The 16,712-nt window shown below is 50.7% G+C and overlaps 5 protein-coding genes across 5 annotated transcripts; 2 read left to right on the plus strand and 3 right to left on the minus strand.

Moving 5' to 3' along the window:
* Positions 1–1,004: 1,004 nt before the first annotated feature.
* BC939DRAFT_498306 (uncharacterized protein) lies at positions 1,005–1,868 on the minus strand (the record flags this gene model as incomplete). Its single annotated transcript, XM_051559799.1, has 1 exon — positions 1,005–1,868. The coding sequence occupies one exon, from the start codon at positions 1,866–1,868 to the stop codon at positions 1,005–1,007; it is 864 nt and encodes a 287-aa protein (XP_051417353.1).
* Positions 1,869–2,591: 723 nt separating this feature from the next.
* BC939DRAFT_488733 (uncharacterized protein) lies at positions 2,592–3,923 on the plus strand (the record flags this gene model as incomplete). Its single annotated transcript, XM_051559387.1, has 1 exon — positions 2,592–3,923. One exon carries the CDS (start codon positions 2,592–2,594, stop codon positions 3,921–3,923), a length of 1,332 nt encoding a protein of 443 aa, XP_051417354.1.
* Positions 3,924–4,046: 123 nt separating this feature from the next.
* Positions 4,047–8,478, minus strand: BC939DRAFT_434868 (Oxysterol-binding protein-domain-containing protein). The gene is made up of 6 exons (XM_051553409.1): positions 8,144–8,478; positions 7,981–8,025; positions 7,480–7,866; positions 7,064–7,375; positions 5,251–6,956; positions 4,047–5,154 (listed from the first exon to the last, which is right to left on the minus strand). The coding sequence occupies exons 1-6, from the start codon at positions 8,259–8,261 to the stop codon at positions 4,105–4,107; spliced, it is 3,618 nt and encodes a 1,205-aa protein (XP_051417355.1). The 5' UTR covers positions 8,262–8,478; the 3' UTR covers positions 4,047–4,104.
* Positions 8,479–9,845: 1,367 nt separating this feature from the next.
* BC939DRAFT_434870 (guanine nucleotide-binding protein subunit gamma) lies at positions 9,846–11,271 on the plus strand. The gene is made up of 2 exons (XM_051553410.1): positions 9,846–10,328; positions 10,782–11,271. The coding sequence occupies exons 1-2, from the start codon at positions 10,228–10,230 to the stop codon at positions 10,900–10,902; spliced, it is 222 nt and encodes a 73-aa protein (XP_051417356.1). The 5' UTR covers positions 9,846–10,227; the 3' UTR covers positions 10,903–11,271.
* A 42-nt stretch (positions 11,272–11,313) lies between these two features.
* Positions 11,314–16,138, minus strand: BC939DRAFT_434872 (uncharacterized protein). The gene is made up of 5 exons (XM_051553411.1): positions 15,750–16,138; positions 12,616–15,653; positions 12,427–12,516; positions 11,788–12,322; positions 11,314–11,694 (listed from the first exon to the last, which is right to left on the minus strand). Exons 1-5 carry the CDS (start codon positions 16,126–16,128, stop codon positions 11,417–11,419), a joined length of 4,320 nt encoding a protein of 1,439 aa, XP_051417357.1. The 5' UTR covers positions 16,129–16,138; the 3' UTR covers positions 11,314–11,416.
* Positions 16,139–16,712: the final 574 nt, after the last annotated feature.

The raw sequence follows: 16,712 nt of genomic DNA on the forward strand, positions 1-16,712 counted from the left end.
CAATCATCCTAGTCTAAGGATTGATACAGCGGACGAAAAAAAGATATCTCGGTGGATGAGAATGGCCATATCAAGCCATGGTCCTTGAACTAGACGTGTTCTTCGTGTTACAATATTACAATTGGAGCAGTGCCTTCTTCCTTGTGTACGCCCTAGTTTGCATGCTAGTCCACGCTCCCCTATAGCAAATAGGTCCAGCAGAAGCATTCCTTGAATGATGCATCAAAACGCGACCCACGGGCTCTTGCTCATTCCTTTCATTCCAAAACGAGCTCTGTCCCGCTCCAAAAAATTATATTTTTAAACCGTTCCAGCTGCAAATCAATTCAATTATGCATCCGTGCATCGCCCTCCGAACATGTACACTGGAATGACCTTCAACGTAATCAGGATCTCTTTCAGAGGAGAATAAGAAAGGAACAGATGCACATTCATACCGAGAGAATGGGCGTTTTTTCTGTGTACAGTACATAGCCTCAACTCTAGATCTACTACTGTTAAAATACCTGTCATGCCTTTAAGAGGAAAGAAATGAGGTAATATTGTGTAGGAGTTAGTCCTTCAACGACAGCAAAGACGTCTTGAGCATTATAATGAGTTGGCGTGAGCAGTGCACTTGATAATGGCGGGATCGCGTCCATGTCGCGCTCCTGCTCAGCCCTATTGGCCGTCATTTCAAATTTATTTTTATACCTAGGAAGTGATGAGCCTCTACGGGCATGGACATACATTCAGACGATATTTTCTCCCTTCTAAAGGCCATGTCAAAGATGCGGTCGCGTTGTTTTCGCTGGGGGGGGTTTATATTTTTTATTTCACATCTCTTCTCCAGGACTAAACGGCCAGAGTTTTACCCAGATAATCTCCCGAATTGGTATTGGTATTCCTAAAGGCGACGGCATTCCTCACGTCCCAACCTACATTTACTCCGTCGCTCCTTTCCACGCAACCATGGGTGTCGCCGCCAGCTCAACAAGGCCGACCCGTTTTTTCAGCCATCTACCTCAGTAAGAGGCGACCCTGGCCTGCTCAGGGGGCACAATCTGGGTCTCACAGGCAGCGTCGTGGATGATGAACGGCAAGCTCTCGATCTTGGGCTGAAAGATCGTCAGGGGCTCGACCTTCGTCACAGGGCGGATCGTCACCGTCGATCCCAGCGAGACGGACGAGCGAGCGAGGCTCTGGTCCTGGGCTGGAGCGGCATGGATCATTGTTGTCATTTGATCGACCGAGGGCTGGTACGTCGTGTGTGGGATCACCTTCGTCACGGGCTGGATGAAGGTGTTTGAGCCCATGTCTACGTTCTGATGCTTCAGATCAGTGTGCTGGGCCTCAGCGGCGTAGATCTTGGCCTCCTGGGACTTGACGTGGCCTTGGTAGACAGTTGAGGGCAAGACCACGGTCGAAGGCTCGACTTTGACAAGCGATCCCATATCAGCCGTGCTCGTCGCCAGAGTCTGCTCGCAAGACTGAGTGGCAGAGGGAATACACTCGACCTCGGCGCGGCGCTTGAGAAAGCGGTTGAAATCATTGGCGCTGCTAAAGAAAGCGGGGTTGGAGCGGAGGTAGTCCGGACGGTGCAGGTGTGGTTCGGGCGTAAGGGGTACGACGTTCAACAATCGGCTGCGTGCAGAAGGCGCGCACTCGGACTGGACGATCGGCGCATAGGCCTGGACGATGGGTTGGTAGCGAGTGACCGGCACCACCTGGGTCACTGGAACAATATTGGTGATCGAACCGACGCTGGTGGTACCAGTACTGATGTCCTGGCTGCATTCGGCTCCGGAGCAATGTGGGATCAGAGGAACAGCCTGGATAGAGCAGACGAGGGCGACGACGGCCGTGGTGAGCTTGAGAAAGGCGTACATTTTTGTTGTAGAATGAGTGGATGAGAGAGCGGGTGGGTTTGTGCTAGGCAAGTTGTAGTAGATGTGGAGGTTGGGAGATGATGTGCGGATGTGGTCGAGCAATTCAGGCCTGGGCAAGCACGACTCGCGACGCGATTTTAAGCATTCGGTTGTAATCTATCAACCTCTGCTTCCTTCCTTCTTTTCCCTCTCCTCACTTCACACGCATAAATTGGCGCTCCGTAGCGGAAGCAGTAGTCGCGACAAAAGACTCTCTGGCTATATTCCTCGGTAAAGGCCGTTATTGGAAGCTACGCGCTATCACCCGTTAATGCTAGGGGGCACTGATATTTGTTGTTTTTTGCCCCCTTGCTACTTTACAATCTCTTGATCTCCGGAGAAATATCCAGACAGTGCTTCATGATGTCGGGTGCTTTTTTCGTTTATTTCTCCGCGCACTGATTAATCGTCAGGGAACCTGGCTTGCGAGCGTTAATGGACAACGTATGCTTGCGTATTACACTGTCCATGCCCAAAGACATCCCAGCGCCATCACGTTGATCAGTCCCACTGCATCTATCAAGAGTTTGCTGGATTGCGTGTCGAATTGAGGGCTTCCATAGTCTTCAAAGGCGGCCATGTTTATCATTCATCTTTAAGCATCGTTAGTACACCCCTGTTATCTGTGGTTCACCAAGTCCACAATAAAAAGAAAACGCGAACCTGAGCTGCGTATCACTAGGAATGGAATCCGAATACACTACCAAGTTATCATTTTCTCCATCAGATAACGACTCTTTGGACGAGGAGGATGAATATCAGCTGGAGTTGCAAGAAGACGAGAGGCAGCACAGGGGAACTGATGACTTGGAAATCGAAGTAGGCGAGCGTAAGGGCAAGCACGTCAAGGGTCGCACATCATCTTCTACTGTTGATGCGTCTTCAGTCGTCATTTCCCAGTCGTGTTCGCCAAGTCCTATTTATGGTCCCCACGACAAGATCATCAAAGTCGAAGAGCCGCAAGTTCAAGGAGAGGAAGAGGACCAGACTCAACATGGCCCTTCGAATGCCGACGATGATGATGAGGATTGTAAACACGGTCAAAGGCGTGAGCGAGTAAAGGGAGTCGTGAAAGCGTGCAAGGACAATCGGCCTGGGTCTCCTTCATCGTCATCCATCCTCGTCAGCGACACATCGGCTACTGGCAGAAGAGGTAGCGGCAACCGTCCTGTTCGTGACACTCCCAAGACCTTCCGTTACCTCAGTCCATGCGATCGTGGCCATCGATATCATGACCTCGATGCCGAGCCCACGAAGAACAACAGCAAAGATGAAGCCGTCCACAACTTTCAGGACGATTTGTTGTTTATGGCTGGTATCACTGCGCATCCTCGTAGGTTTGGCTCTGAAAGACACGTCGACAGATCCGATGTGAGGGGCCCCAACGCTGACAGCAGCCCGCGCTCAAACCACGTCGGCGATCCACGCGGTATCAAGAGAAGACGTGAATCCCCCCATTCCAACGACAACCACGACAATCGATACTACCAGAGCAGGACCGACCATCTCAACAACGAGAATGAGGGCGCCCTCGGTCGAAATGGTCTCTTCACTGAGCGGTTCTTGCGAACCAGCGACCTTATTAAGAACAGCAGCAATACTACACTCAATCGATTCACGCGGGATGAGAATACATCTCGACGTTCGAGCGGGTACCAGCAAAGGGAGCCCAGCAGCATTAATTGCAGCCAGTATGCAAACAGCTTCGCCGAGCCCTCCGCTTCACTGCTGCCCCACTTAGAACAGCAGCGTCTTGATTTGATGCTACCTCTTGATCCGCCGTTTTCCTCTTCAATGGGATATACCATCTCTCCGAATGTGCTCATCCAGTTCGCAGCCTGGGAAGTTGATTCTCTTTCGAAGCAGCTCTTGGATGAACGTCAGCTCCGTTGGCGTACTGAGGAACAGTTGGACATTACCCAGAGACAGTTGAGCCACTTGACGAGAGGTTATAAGGAGCTCCAGATGCGTTCGGAGCGCGCCCAACGCCAGATCAAGGACAAGGGCGGTGCATGAATCAGGGTCTAGGAGGATGGTTGGGTATTATTCCCGCGCAAGGCCCAACCTCGAGGCAACTCTTTCATAGCAACAAACAGATTTATAATGCAGCTAAAGCTCCGCTATATACAATGAAGATGCCGGCAAGATTGCGCTGTTGTTTATTAACATCGTCAAAGATATAAGAAATCCATCATCTTTAAAAGATATCATCGTCCTCCACATCCCATTTAAGTTGCTGAGGACGTTCAGGCGTCGCTCCACATCTCTGGCGCTCAGCCCAGTAACCGAAACGACCATCGCGCTCCTGGCCACTACCCTTTGGCTGTCCAGGGGGATCACGGCCCACAAAATCCCATCCATCATCCTGCGCATTCCTCTTGAACCACCTTGGCTGATGATCCTTGCCCGGTGGCAGCAGCTTGCGCTTCGCGCGCTGCTTCTCCTCCAAACGCTGCTTCTCAGTGTTCGCAATATCGAACTCTGCGTTCTCCATCGCTCGCTGGTCAGGACGAAGACGCGAATCCGTCGGGCAAAGGTGCTTCTTCAGTTCCTCAGGACAGTCGTTCAGTGTCATAGCGAACGGCGTAAAGTTGAACGGCGTCGGGGTCGAGGGCACAGGATCACGCTTCCAGAGCAATAGCACATGCTTCGGTGAAAGATATCCCGCATGGCCCGCCTTTGGCTTTCCGACGCTCATCGGAGATGCTGAGCGGGCCAGACCACCTTGCTCATCCTCGGCCACATGCACAGCACCAGCTGCAACAGCGTCACTGCCCAGGTCTTCACCATTGCCCTTACCAGTACGACGGGCCACCAGTCGCTCGTTCCATCGTCCCGCAACTTCCCAAACCTCCTTACCCCGAGCGTCCGCGGCGAAACCCCGGATCTCGTACGCATCCTTACCTCTCCAGCCGCGTGCCTTGAACGTCAATTGGCACGTCTCTCCAGTGCGATGGTTCGTGATGATCATGTCTCCATAGTTGTCGATCCAGGGCGTGCCCACGATCAGGTTCTGTACACAGGTCGTCACCTTCTTCCAGGAGTAGTGCTCGATGAACTTGGTCTCGTCCTCGGGATCATCCAACAGCTCCTGCTGTCCCTCCGCAAATGCCTTGGGGACCTTCAGCTCGACGTGTGATGTTCCCTTGGGCATGACTTCGAAGGACTTGCCCCAGAACTTGGACTTGACGTCGACCTCTGCATAAAAGTTATAGTTAGGAGAGTCGCAGTAGCATGCACTGATAGGCTAAGAAAGGATTCCAGTAATAACATAAAAGCATATTAGACGCTGCATAGGCATTAATATCATGCAGAAGAGAGAGAGGAGGAGAAAGTGACTTACTGGGTGATGCGACACTTGCTCAGAAATGTAACGAAACTGCTTGTCCTCGCGACAGTACTCGTAGGTCTCGCCCAAGAGTGGGTTGAACGGCTTGGCAACTCGCCCGATCGTGCTTGAGTAGTTGCTCATCGCGAACGCCGCAATGAAGAGAATGCGCTCCGTCGCTCCTCGTTGCCGTACAGCCTTGTCTAACAGTTCAATGTATTCGGCATCCTCAGCCATGCGCTGCAACATCGATGTCGGCTCGTTAAAGTACACAGGCAGTGTGATTTTTGACAAGTCCTTGCCGATCGAGTTCTTTAAAATCGCCCAGAGAGACACATCGGGACGCAAAGAGGTTTGCTTGGTTGGAAGACGATCACGGACCTTCTCCGGGTATCCTTTGAACGAAGGCGCAATATAGGTTGCCTCATGCGCATGTGCTGCTGATGGTGCTGGCGCCGCCGCTACTGCTGCTGCTGGCGCTGCTTCGGTTGCACCCTCCTCGGCTGTATGGGATGTTGCACCGGCACCGGTTGTGAGCTCTTCTTCGGCATCGTCGTTCTCGAACTCGACAATATCGTCATCATCCACGGCATCAAAGAACTCGTCTCCGGATTCTACATCTGAACCCGAGTCCTCATCGTCCTCGATCTCGACCTGACGGTCTCCACCAGAAATTGTCTTTGATGTACCATGTGTCGAATCCTGAACAGCTGCTCCCGCGTTCTGGGTAACTCCATCTGAAGCCAGGGTGGAAGCACCGAACGTGACATTTGCTTGTAGGGTAGGTGTACTAGCCTTGGAGCGGACAGATCGGTTCTTCTTCATTTTCTGGTTGCTCTCCTCTGTGCGCTTCAATACCCTTTGCATCTCCAGCTGCTCTTCTGATAGCACCCTCAAGCTCTCCTCCCAGAGCTCGCGCTTCTGGGACTCCTGCTCAAGGATCCGCTTCCAGTATGCCTCACGGTCCTGGACCATCTCTTGCAGTTTCTGAATCGAGCTCTTCAAGGCCAACGAGGACTCGTGGGCGGCATGGGTGAGCTTCATGACCTCAGAGTCCTCCGGAACCTCGGCCGCCCTCTGCAGACGTACCAAATTCTCCGCAAACTCTGACTGGATCTGAATTTGGGATTGGACGTAATTGTTCATCGTGACGAATGACTCTAGATGTGGAACTACGCTGGCGTCGAGTTGGTTGTCCTCTGGGCTGGTTGAAGAAGAGCGAGATCGTTGAGATCGGGCGATAGAACTGCTCGTTCCGTCCTTGATGATACTCCGTCCGCGACTGAGGGTCGAATCCGCTCCTTTCTGTCGAGCGAAATCCGCCGAGGACAAATTGATGCTCTGACGGGACTCCATGAGCGAGTGGCGATTGTTTCCAGAAGTTTCCTCGATCCATTGCTTCGACTGCGTCAGAGCCAAAATCCACCGCTTGGCCTCATTGGCATGACCAGCCTTTAGATGGTAGCGGATAGAGCCTTTGCCGATGATGTCGAAGCGTTGCTTGTCGTTAGAGTCAATCCAGACCTTGGCAATGCGCAAGTTGATACTTCCTCTGCAGGCGTTCCCGGCATCCTCCTGGTTATGGAAATACGACAGAATGCCGTCTTCCAGCACAAACCACCTTGCTTTGTATCCGGATGCATAGTTGGTCCACTTGAAGAGGGTCCCTTCGAGCCGAGGTGGCTGTCCAGGAGTTGTTGGGATCAATGGTGCTCCCGTTCCTAAAGTACAAACGTACAAATTGAGGTGCAAAAAAATACCATTTGATTAACACCAAATCCCAGCATAGGCTGATTGATTCATCGACAGTAATAAAGATGTAGCGTACCTTGGGAGCGAGATTCGCGAAGGAGACTCTTGATCTTTGTATCCTTGGAGACATCGGCGGCGGTCTTGCCCTTCTTGTCACGGAGCAGAGTGTCGATGCCCTGATCTAGACACCACTGCACCATAGCCATGTCCTTGCGTTTGGTTGCAGAGTGCAGAATTGTCGATCCCGTCTCTGTGTCCTGATGGCTGATGTTGAGCACAAAGGCTGCCCGTGGATGGTCAAAAAGACTGATCAGGCTAGTTAAGTCTCCCGCTTCCGCATACTGGTGCATCAACGCCGTTGTTTTTGTAAGATATTCTGTGCGGTGAGCTATTGGGAAAAACACACGAGAGAAACGAATAGGTCAAAGTCCATCCAGGATTGCACATTAAAGCAGTAGTAGTAATCCCTGTTGCCTTGACCACATTTTGTACCTTTAAGAACAACACGCACTTCCGCAGTGGCGGACACATCAACTGCACTCTTGCCCTTGTGATCTAGAATACCATCGTTGACGCTGCTCTTTGAGAGTAGTAATTTGACGACATCGAGACGGCCCATGCTGGAGGCGATGTGGAGGGCCGTGGAGCCATGGGTGTCCCTGGCATTGAGATCGACCTGAGGCGTGTTGTTGATAACATACTCGATCACGGGGTACTGTGCGCACTGAACCGCCAGGTGGACGGGCGTAGTCTGATTTCCCTGAAACGCACCCTCGAACGAATGAGTGCTGGAGATGGATCCGCCGGGAGTGCTGGGGATGGGGAACACGGGGCCAGTCTTGTAAGTTGGCAGGAGGGTCGACAATGAGTTTAAATCGCCTGATGAAAGTAAGAGGAAGGTATACAAACGTCCCGATCACGTTAGAGGTTGCGTGTTCTCAACTGGAGGAAGAATCGCCACAAAAACACGCCTCGTGAGATCTCGGCCGTTACCCTTCTGCAGCGCCTCGAGGATCTTGAACATTTTCATGGGGTCATCTACGATTTGAACATCAGCCGACGACAGGCTTGATAAGTAATGGTACAGAAGACATGACGAGAAATTGAACGGTCATTTGAGAAGAGGCAACGACTATTAGCGGGCATTGAGTCGTACCATTTGAGGGAGCGAAGGCTGAGGACGAGGTAGCGATGTGCTGTCGTACTCCCTGAGCGAGAACTTGTTCAGATCGATTCTTCTGAGGCGGACGCAGGATGGACGGTACGGTCGACATAGCGTGGTGCCGTAGTGTTCGACTGGTGCAGGTCGCGTTGAAAAAGTGTGCTGTACGTGGGATATGTCCTGTAAACTCCTGTACCTTTCCTGCCGTCTGTCGGTTCTTTCTCTACTATCCTGTTTAAGCTGGTTCCTTTGTATCAATAAGAAGGCGTTGCTGATGTAGGGGAAGGGATCGAAGGATGGCGTGAGGTAGATGTGAAGGTTGAAGTAATGGTGATGATTCCCAGGTTTCTCAGCAGCGAGGAACGAAGGTTGTCCCGTGACACCCGGTCTGAGGCAGGAATACGCACTCTGAGATGATACGTGATAAAACAAGGTTTTCAGCGGATTTGCACGCGTTCCTGATAGCTCGAAAAGTTATAAGAAAGTGCGCAGGTACCCCATTTCTCCCATTTCTGCACTTACCAGCCTATGACAGCATTCTACAGCCAAAAGATAAAAAAACCAGTCTAAAGACACTCGCACCGGCACTGAGGCACGAATGAGTACCTCGTTCATTGGGCACACACCGATCGCGGCCGTTTGGCATATATTTATCGAAAGAACAAAGCAGCGTTGCTCAGTGCTCTTTCCATCAACCTTCTTTTCTATGCTGTTCATTTCCCATATTTTTAAAAGAACATCGCCCCCCTGCCCCTGATAATGCATCATGCGCCTCGGTATGGCGGCGCACTCGATTTACAATCAGTGCCGTTGTTTTAAGATGCAGATAGGCGTGCGGCCTATTAGTTCATCCAACCCGCAACTGAAATCCTGTGTAGCCATGGCCAATCGACAGAGCGAACTTACAGTGGTTTTCTCTCTCTTTGCTACGAGAGCATTTGCAGCCTGCAGTAGCTCTGATTCTTCTGCATGCCAATTGCCAATGAGAATAAAAAAAAAATTGTGAGCAGTTTCTGCTAAATGTTGGTGGGTGTCTTGACGTGCGGACCAAACTTTTATTGGAACTGAGGTACACTGGTGCTTTCGACAATCATTTCTTGGATTTAATTCCTGGAGCCCAGGGATTCTTTAGTAAGCGAGGCCGGACATATTTGATTCCAGGTAGGACACCGGGCAGACAACGTTGATCTCATCTGATGGAAGCGCTGTAGCTTCGGTTGAAAGTGATGCGAGGATGTTGATGTCTGTTCCTGCCATGCCAGCCGAGCAAGTGAGGGATTGAGGGAGTGAGCCCGGATCTGTATTTCTGTATTTCGATTCTTTATATCCCATGATGGTCACTGGCATTTTGGGAGCCAGGCAGCCCGTTTGGATAGCTTGGAGTCCTTGGATACAGCGGGAAAGCAATGAGTAAGGTGACAATCGTAAGAACAAGTGCGTGGCAGAGTGAGGGTCCACATTCTCTTCTTCACACTCTCACCTCACAAACTCCTTTGTCCTTACACCCCCACTCGCTCTCTCGCTCACTTCTCTCATCCCATCACAGCGACAGATCGATCAGTTGGTTGGTTGATCATTCCCTTCTTCCATCCTCATCTACACTCATCATCCCACCGCCTTGTCATCTGCAGAAACACCTCTGAGGAATCACACCTCCGCAATAGCCCTCCGTTTCTTCCACGCCCAATCCTTCCGCTCTCAGTTCCTCTCATATAACCCGTAGGTTTCTCTCTCTCATACTCCCTCATTCTCTCACTCATTTTTATCACTGTCGACCAATGCTTCCCAATCCCTCCTCAACGTCTTTTTTCAGCATGTCTATCAGCGTGCATTTTTTTGTGCTCTGCAACAGATCGCCCGGTTCCTCTTTACCCCTGAAAATATTTCATATAATGAATGTTTCGACAATCATTCCCCTCTGCAGTGTCAACCTGTCGATCAGCAATAATATCATCGTACACCCTCACGACGAACAGCGAATGTCCAGTCAACAGCCCTCTTTTAAACCTCCAAACTTCTAAACATGCCTACTTTTGCTTATACATGAGCACAGATATTAGACATACAGGGCTTCATCAATGCCGACGGAAATGCGTCTGCAGCGTCAGCTGGAACACAACAAGAAGCTGCGTGAGCAATACGAGCGCGATCGCATCTCCGTCTCCCAGGCCAGCATTCTGTAAGTCAACCCGGTCTTACACTTCTTATCTCGACGCTGAACCACAGGGCTTTTTTCTTTCTCCGACTTTTCAGGGAAGACAGATGGGGCGCATTGTCTCTGTCGTGGTGTACATTTTTCATATCCATTGGCGAGGATAGCAACAACCAGAACAAGTGAGATGCAATATTTTGTGCAACCAAACCAAACGGACGCATGGCATTTGCCGATGCATCTTTCGTGTGCAACAAACATTTGGCATCAACAACATCATGCTCTGTGGGACAGAACACAGAACCAGACATATACAACAACCTGGACTGTAGGACAGAACGCTGACAACAACGGAGGCTTTTTTTTTTGTCCGCTGCCAACGAACTATCATTCGCCACTATCCAGGATACCCTGTCTGGGGCTATAACCAGGAATTCAAATGAACGATTGACTAACAACCCCTCTTTTTCACACTTCTAGACTGATCCAATTCTGCCAGGCAAGGCGGGACATGTTCATCCCTACTGTCTGGGGCGAGGTCGACAAGAAGGATGATCCCTTTGAGGTCCAGCCCACCGGTTGTGGCTGCAGCATCATGTAGTCCTGATCCTCACCCACCAACTAGCCATAAGCGAGAGAGCACTTGTCGAATTCTGTATACCCCCACCCATGACACCCCAACAGGAGAAGAAAAAATATGCTCTGTTGATCAGAGCGTTTACATCCCCCATACGACCATCGATAACAGAGACACAGCAAGATCAAGCGTTGGCAGCTTTGACAACCCTTATTGCAACATTTACGATCTTTCTTTCCTTTCCTCCTTTCTACCTTCATTTCTTTCCAGTCGAGGTTTAGTGTGCTTCCGACTGTAAATCTTCTCCTATCCTTTCTACACTCGCTACCGTTACTCTTATCCTAATCGTACATAGTACTTTGATAAATAAAAGTCCCTTGAAATAATGAAGCCGCAAAACCGGGTCCTTCGAAGGTCGTACCAATACCTTCTTCACGCGATTTATTAGTAGTAAATAACCTTACAGCTACAACTCTACGTAAAAGTATGCTTCCCTCACGAAAACCATCATCTGTATACGAATGTCGACGGCTTCCCATCACCGAGCAGCGTCTGAGGCTCGCTCCTCGCAAAGATTACTTAGCCGTATTAATTCTGCGCGCTCGAGTCCCTCGATCGCCATCAACTGCTCGCGTACTTTTGGTTCAGGACGAAAGGGATACCTTCCTGCCATCGTTCGGAACGTCAAGATGCGCTTAATGATAGTCGCCGTCGTACGGTGCTTATGAACGTTCACCATAGGCTGACTGTCAGGACCCGCTGGCTCTACATACGACGGCAGTTCGGAATTGAAGACCAGATCCGAAAGATAAAGAGCTATATACGAGAAAGGGAACGGTCAGTATGCAGGTAGACACATGCGTCGTCGCAACTGAGGATCATGCACCTGCAGGCGATCTGCTATCTTACCAAGAAAAGGAATACAACCTCCTTGCCGTCCAGTATCCGTGGTCTCTTTCTCTCTCTCCTTGCCCTTTGCACTGGACAACAAGACAGACGGAAACCCATGCGTCGCACGACCCTTTTGATGGAAAAGATGGCTTGAGAAATACGACGGTAATGCCGACACAGTAGATTCAGTTCCTTTTGGAGTTGTCGCGCCTTCCCCTGACCTCGGCTTGGACGGTTTCTTGTTGAAAAACATGACCCCATTACCACTGCCACTTGGCTTCTCAGATAACGTGGGTGGCGTTGAGACTGAAGCTGAAGCCGGACCTACCGCTCCATTGCCGCTACCGCCCCACTCATCCGCAATGTTCTTCATCGCATCGCGAAGGTGTTTCCAATTACGCATAGGCATCGTAAACTCCACAAGATCGCGCATGATCCTCATTTCCTGGGCTCGAACCCTAGCCCATGTCCGGGTCAAGCGCTCGACGGGCTCAGTTTGAAGAGCTACCGTTATCTGGACTAGGGAACTGAAGTTCGAGTGGTTGTAGCATGTCTACGGTACAGATTGAAGGATTGTAGGAAAATGCTATATATGGTCAGAACATATACGTATACAGGATGTTCTCGTTGCGACTAAACATGACACTATAACCTTACATAGGCTATGCGGATGAACTTCTCAACCACTTTGACCCTCATATCCAGGTTTTGCGTCCGGACAATTTCAGATGCCACCCATTGACATGTCTAGTCATGATAAACATCAACTAGATCATTAGCAATCAAGGCAATCGAAGCGAAGGAGTAGCACCCTCCAAGTTATTTGTCTAAGGTCGATTGACTTACCAAGTTGAAGCGCTCCACAAGTCTTTTGATACCGATGCTTTCGTCACGTCGTGCAACTCGCTTATTTGCACTGGAAGTCTGATGTAAAAGATTTCGGGAGTTTTTTATGGACGTGGCTGTTGATGCGCAGTTGGAATGTGTGGATTTGAGGCTACGTTTTTCATCATCCGTGTCCCGCCTCTCCGGACCGGTTTGCTGATGATCGGTACCCTCAGCCAAGGACACAGTGGACTTCTTAGCGTCGGCCTTCGAAGCCGCATTCTTGGTCCAGCCAGCATCAACAAGCTCGTACCATTGAACCTGACTTAGCAGCTCTCGCTCGATCAAGCAAAGCTGCTGTGCAATCAGCTCAGAACGATACCAGAGCACGATAGATGGTATGCATGGTTCCTTTGCTGTCAGAGTCACCAGCTCATGAAAGCGCTGAGAAAACGTGTCTATACCCTGCCGTCGCTGTTGTTGCACTTCACTTGATCTGTGGCCATCAATGAAGTATGAGTTTGACCGGAGAGGGCCAGGTGGTGCCGTACTGCTTGTCAGCGCACGATTTCGGCTGGTAGGTAGTCTGTGTGGTGAATGCGATTCGTGGCTGTGCTGACAGCGATCATCTATACACGAGTTCTGATCGGACTTGATGGCCAGCGCATGCACCTGGGTAGCAGACAGACCGCTCAACAAGTGCGGTTGAGACCTGGACCGTCCCTTGCTAAAACCCGTTGTCGTAAAGGGCTGCGTTGGGGTCAGTACCAGAGAGGACGGTTGGGCACTTGAGCTGGACTGACCAACACTTGCGCCTTCGATTTCAATAGCCGCGGTGCTTTCGATTACTGGCTGCATGTGAGATGGTCCTGAGTTTGACGCTAAATGCTCATCGCGAACCAACTGCTGCGAGGTATTATCGTGATCAAGGTCGCTGAGGGGCGTTTTTGATTGTGAAGACCTGTCAGGAATCTGGCTTGTGGTATCATTATCGGACGTTGACCGTCCCATACTGCTCTCTAAAGCCAATGAGTGTCGCCGAAGTGGAGGACTATTAGGGGTTTGTTGCTCGTGATGTCCAGTAAAATGGCGCTGAGGCATCGATGGCGTAGCTGACTGAGCTGGAACGTCGGTTGCCTCCTGCACATGAACACTCTCTGCTGATCTCGCCCCATCAGGACCTGGACGGTCTTCCAGAGGTCTCAGCGGCTGCTCCAGTGGTTGCCCCAGCGGTTGTCCAATTTGACTTGATACAGATTGCTCAATGTATTGCAGCTGTTCTCTCAACTTCGCAGCGCCATTTTGAGGATGATGTGGTCTTTCGCCCATGTACACTGTGGAGAGATATTCCTGCGACTTATGGAGACGTCGAGAAAGGCGTTCGAGTATATCGTGCGAGTCTTGCCTCCACATCATTCGACCCTGCGAAGTAAACATTCTATCCGGCGCGGCCTCGTGTGGCAATGAGCTGTTCTGGCATTCCTGTAATGCTGATCCTTCCTGCGTTGCAACGACTGCGGCCGCCTGCTCATCGGTAATCTCAGTGACAAAAACTTCGCTGCCATCTGCTCCTATATAAGCAAACGGATGTAGACACGATGGACCCGACAAATATCTCGCCCTCTCACATTCAGAGCAAAAGCCGTTATCAACATCGCTCCCAGTATGATCAGCGATATGTCTGGAGCCCACCTCTATCCGAGCTCTCTCCAGGATGGTTGGAGTGATATCCACGTATGGCGGGTAATGGGCCTGCTCCAGTCGCGCCTCCAAAAGCTGAGGGCCGACGATATCAAATTCCTCTGGGGTGTTGTCGTCATTCAAATGGTACTGTCTACTGCTCCTCCGAGTCATTTCGTACTGCGAATACTCGTCGTCGCTCGACCAGTCGCTTCCGACTTCCTCTCTATGATAATTCCTCTCCGTTGCGTAACGACGGTTGGGATGTCGACGTTCCTCAGATGAGGACACAAGCATGTTCGCGCCGGTGCAGGACCCAAGAAGATAATGAGACAGTTTGTCGCCTTCTGGATCCGACTGATTGCGTTGTCGGTACCGCCTTGAATGTGACTGGCTAACACCGCTGGCATTTGTCCGTTTGCTTGAATATCCAACAGAATTTGTAGATGTGGTCGAAAGGGTGTGCTTACGATTCTTTCTTGCGTTCGTGGAAAACACGTTCTTCATTTTGGAAAGGCGGTCGACTGTAGCGCTCATGTACTTTGACAGCGTTGTTTTCTTTTCTGTCGATGCGGTGGAGCGAGGAGGCGGATTGATGTAAGGCTCTATCGATCGAATTGATCCACGATCCGAGAGCGGAGACCCTGCCTGAGGAGGAAGTGATGGCACAACAGGGCTGACCATAGACAACGGCTTGGAACGAGACTTGGCGCGACTTTTCCGATTGCTATTTTGACTATGGCGGTAGCTGGAGTTAGGCGTATTCAGATTGGTGGTGCGGCTCTTGATAGACTCTTCAAAATCTGGAAGCGCTGGTCTGGTTCCTCTGGTTCTAAACCGTGACGGCGCTGAACTCACTGCGCTCGCGGTAAATTGGCGAGAACGTCCTGAACCTGATTCGCCTTGCTGTGACTTTTGCGGTCGTGGAGAAAATGCTGGTGAAGGAAGATGACGGCCGGTGCCAAGGGCATCATTCTGAATGAATAATCCGCCCGAAGGGCTTTGATCGTCGCAGCTTGCAAAGCTCCCGGACTCGGAATCTGCATCGTGCCCTTGCTGCGCTTCGTCCTTCTCTTCGTCGTCCGAAGAATCCTCGTCCTCCGCATTATCGCCTCCAAGCATGGAGTATTCCGAGTCGTCACCACTTGAATTCGCATTGTTGTCGGAAGACAGCTCGAAATCGTCATCTATATCAGAATCGCCGTCGCCAGACTGGTCACTCGATCGGAACTCCACTGTCAGTTCCTCTGTAACTGGCTCGGATTCGTTGCTCCTCCTGTGTGAATGCCTGTGGGGCATGGTTCTATCTTGAAGGCTAGTTTTCGGATGATCATTGCTGGTCTCGTCTGTTGAGAGGGCAGGCCATTCAACGCATGATTCTTGAGGAATAATGAAATTCATAGTACATTAGATTTCAGGAACATACTATGCTGTGTCAGGTATACGGAGAAAAAAAAATAGCCTTGGACACTCACCACGCCGACTCTGAGGGGACGTTCTTCTAGCTTGAAGACGCCGATGATGCTCGTCATGTTTGCGGGTCCGTCTCTCCAGTTTTTGTTGAGCCATGTTTCGATAGTGAATCTTCTTCAAACTCTGCGCATATCGCCTCAGCTCCCTGACAATTCGCTGGTCGCGTGTGCTATCCATTACGATCGGATGCTTTGCGAGAGTTTGAAGCTGGAGATTCAAGGTCCGACGCAGGTCTTTGGACCGCATAAAATCGTATCCAAAGTAGTTCAGGAGCCAGTGCCGTAAGGTTACGAACGTCCGAATCCGGACAATTTGTTGTTGAGGCGAGTCATCGATGAGGGCCCAGTGGAAACGGAGCATGAACAGATTCAGCAGTGCCATGGGTGTTATGAACAGCCGATAGATAAGGAAAAAATCCGTGAGGAATGTATAGTCTGTTGTGATCCAAGAGGTTCAAATAAGAGTGAGCGTCAGAAATACCTTTTAACATGACAGCATGTAAAAGAGTATTTAAGACATTCATGTGAGTGTTACCTATCTCACTGGTCAGCTTTTCGACGAGCTTTTCCACGGTGGCGGCCATGATGACACGGTTCTCCGTGCTTGGTGTTTGCGATGGGGTCCTCGGTAATTTATTTGACGACTGAATCGAGGAGCTTCTCGCTCTGCATTCCTTCTGTGGGCCATCTGTCCTTTCAGCTGGCATTGGAGACTTCAACTGAGCCCCATCCGTTGCAGCGCTCAGAGAACGAACAGTTCCAGCAGCACGGATGCCCTGACCGCCCCTTGTATTTTGTGTTCCTGGTTGATCCTGATACGGTCCGTTTTTTGATGTATCTTGTTCCTTGCCTCCACTGCTGGATGCCTCCCCAGCAGGCCATCGTCTAATAGCTGATCGATCTTGGGTTGCTGCCAGTGCTGGTGGTTCGTGGGGTTCAATCAAAGAGAGAGAAGGAGGCGGTCGA

The sequence above is a fragment of the Gamsiella multidivaricata genome, assembly GCF_025024155.1.
Source record: "Gamsiella multidivaricata strain RSA 2152 chromosome Unknown BC939scaffold_2, whole genome shotgun sequence".
Classification (NCBI taxonomy): Eukaryota; Fungi; Mortierellomycota; class Mortierellomycetes; order Mortierellales; family Mortierellaceae; genus Gamsiella; species Gamsiella multidivaricata.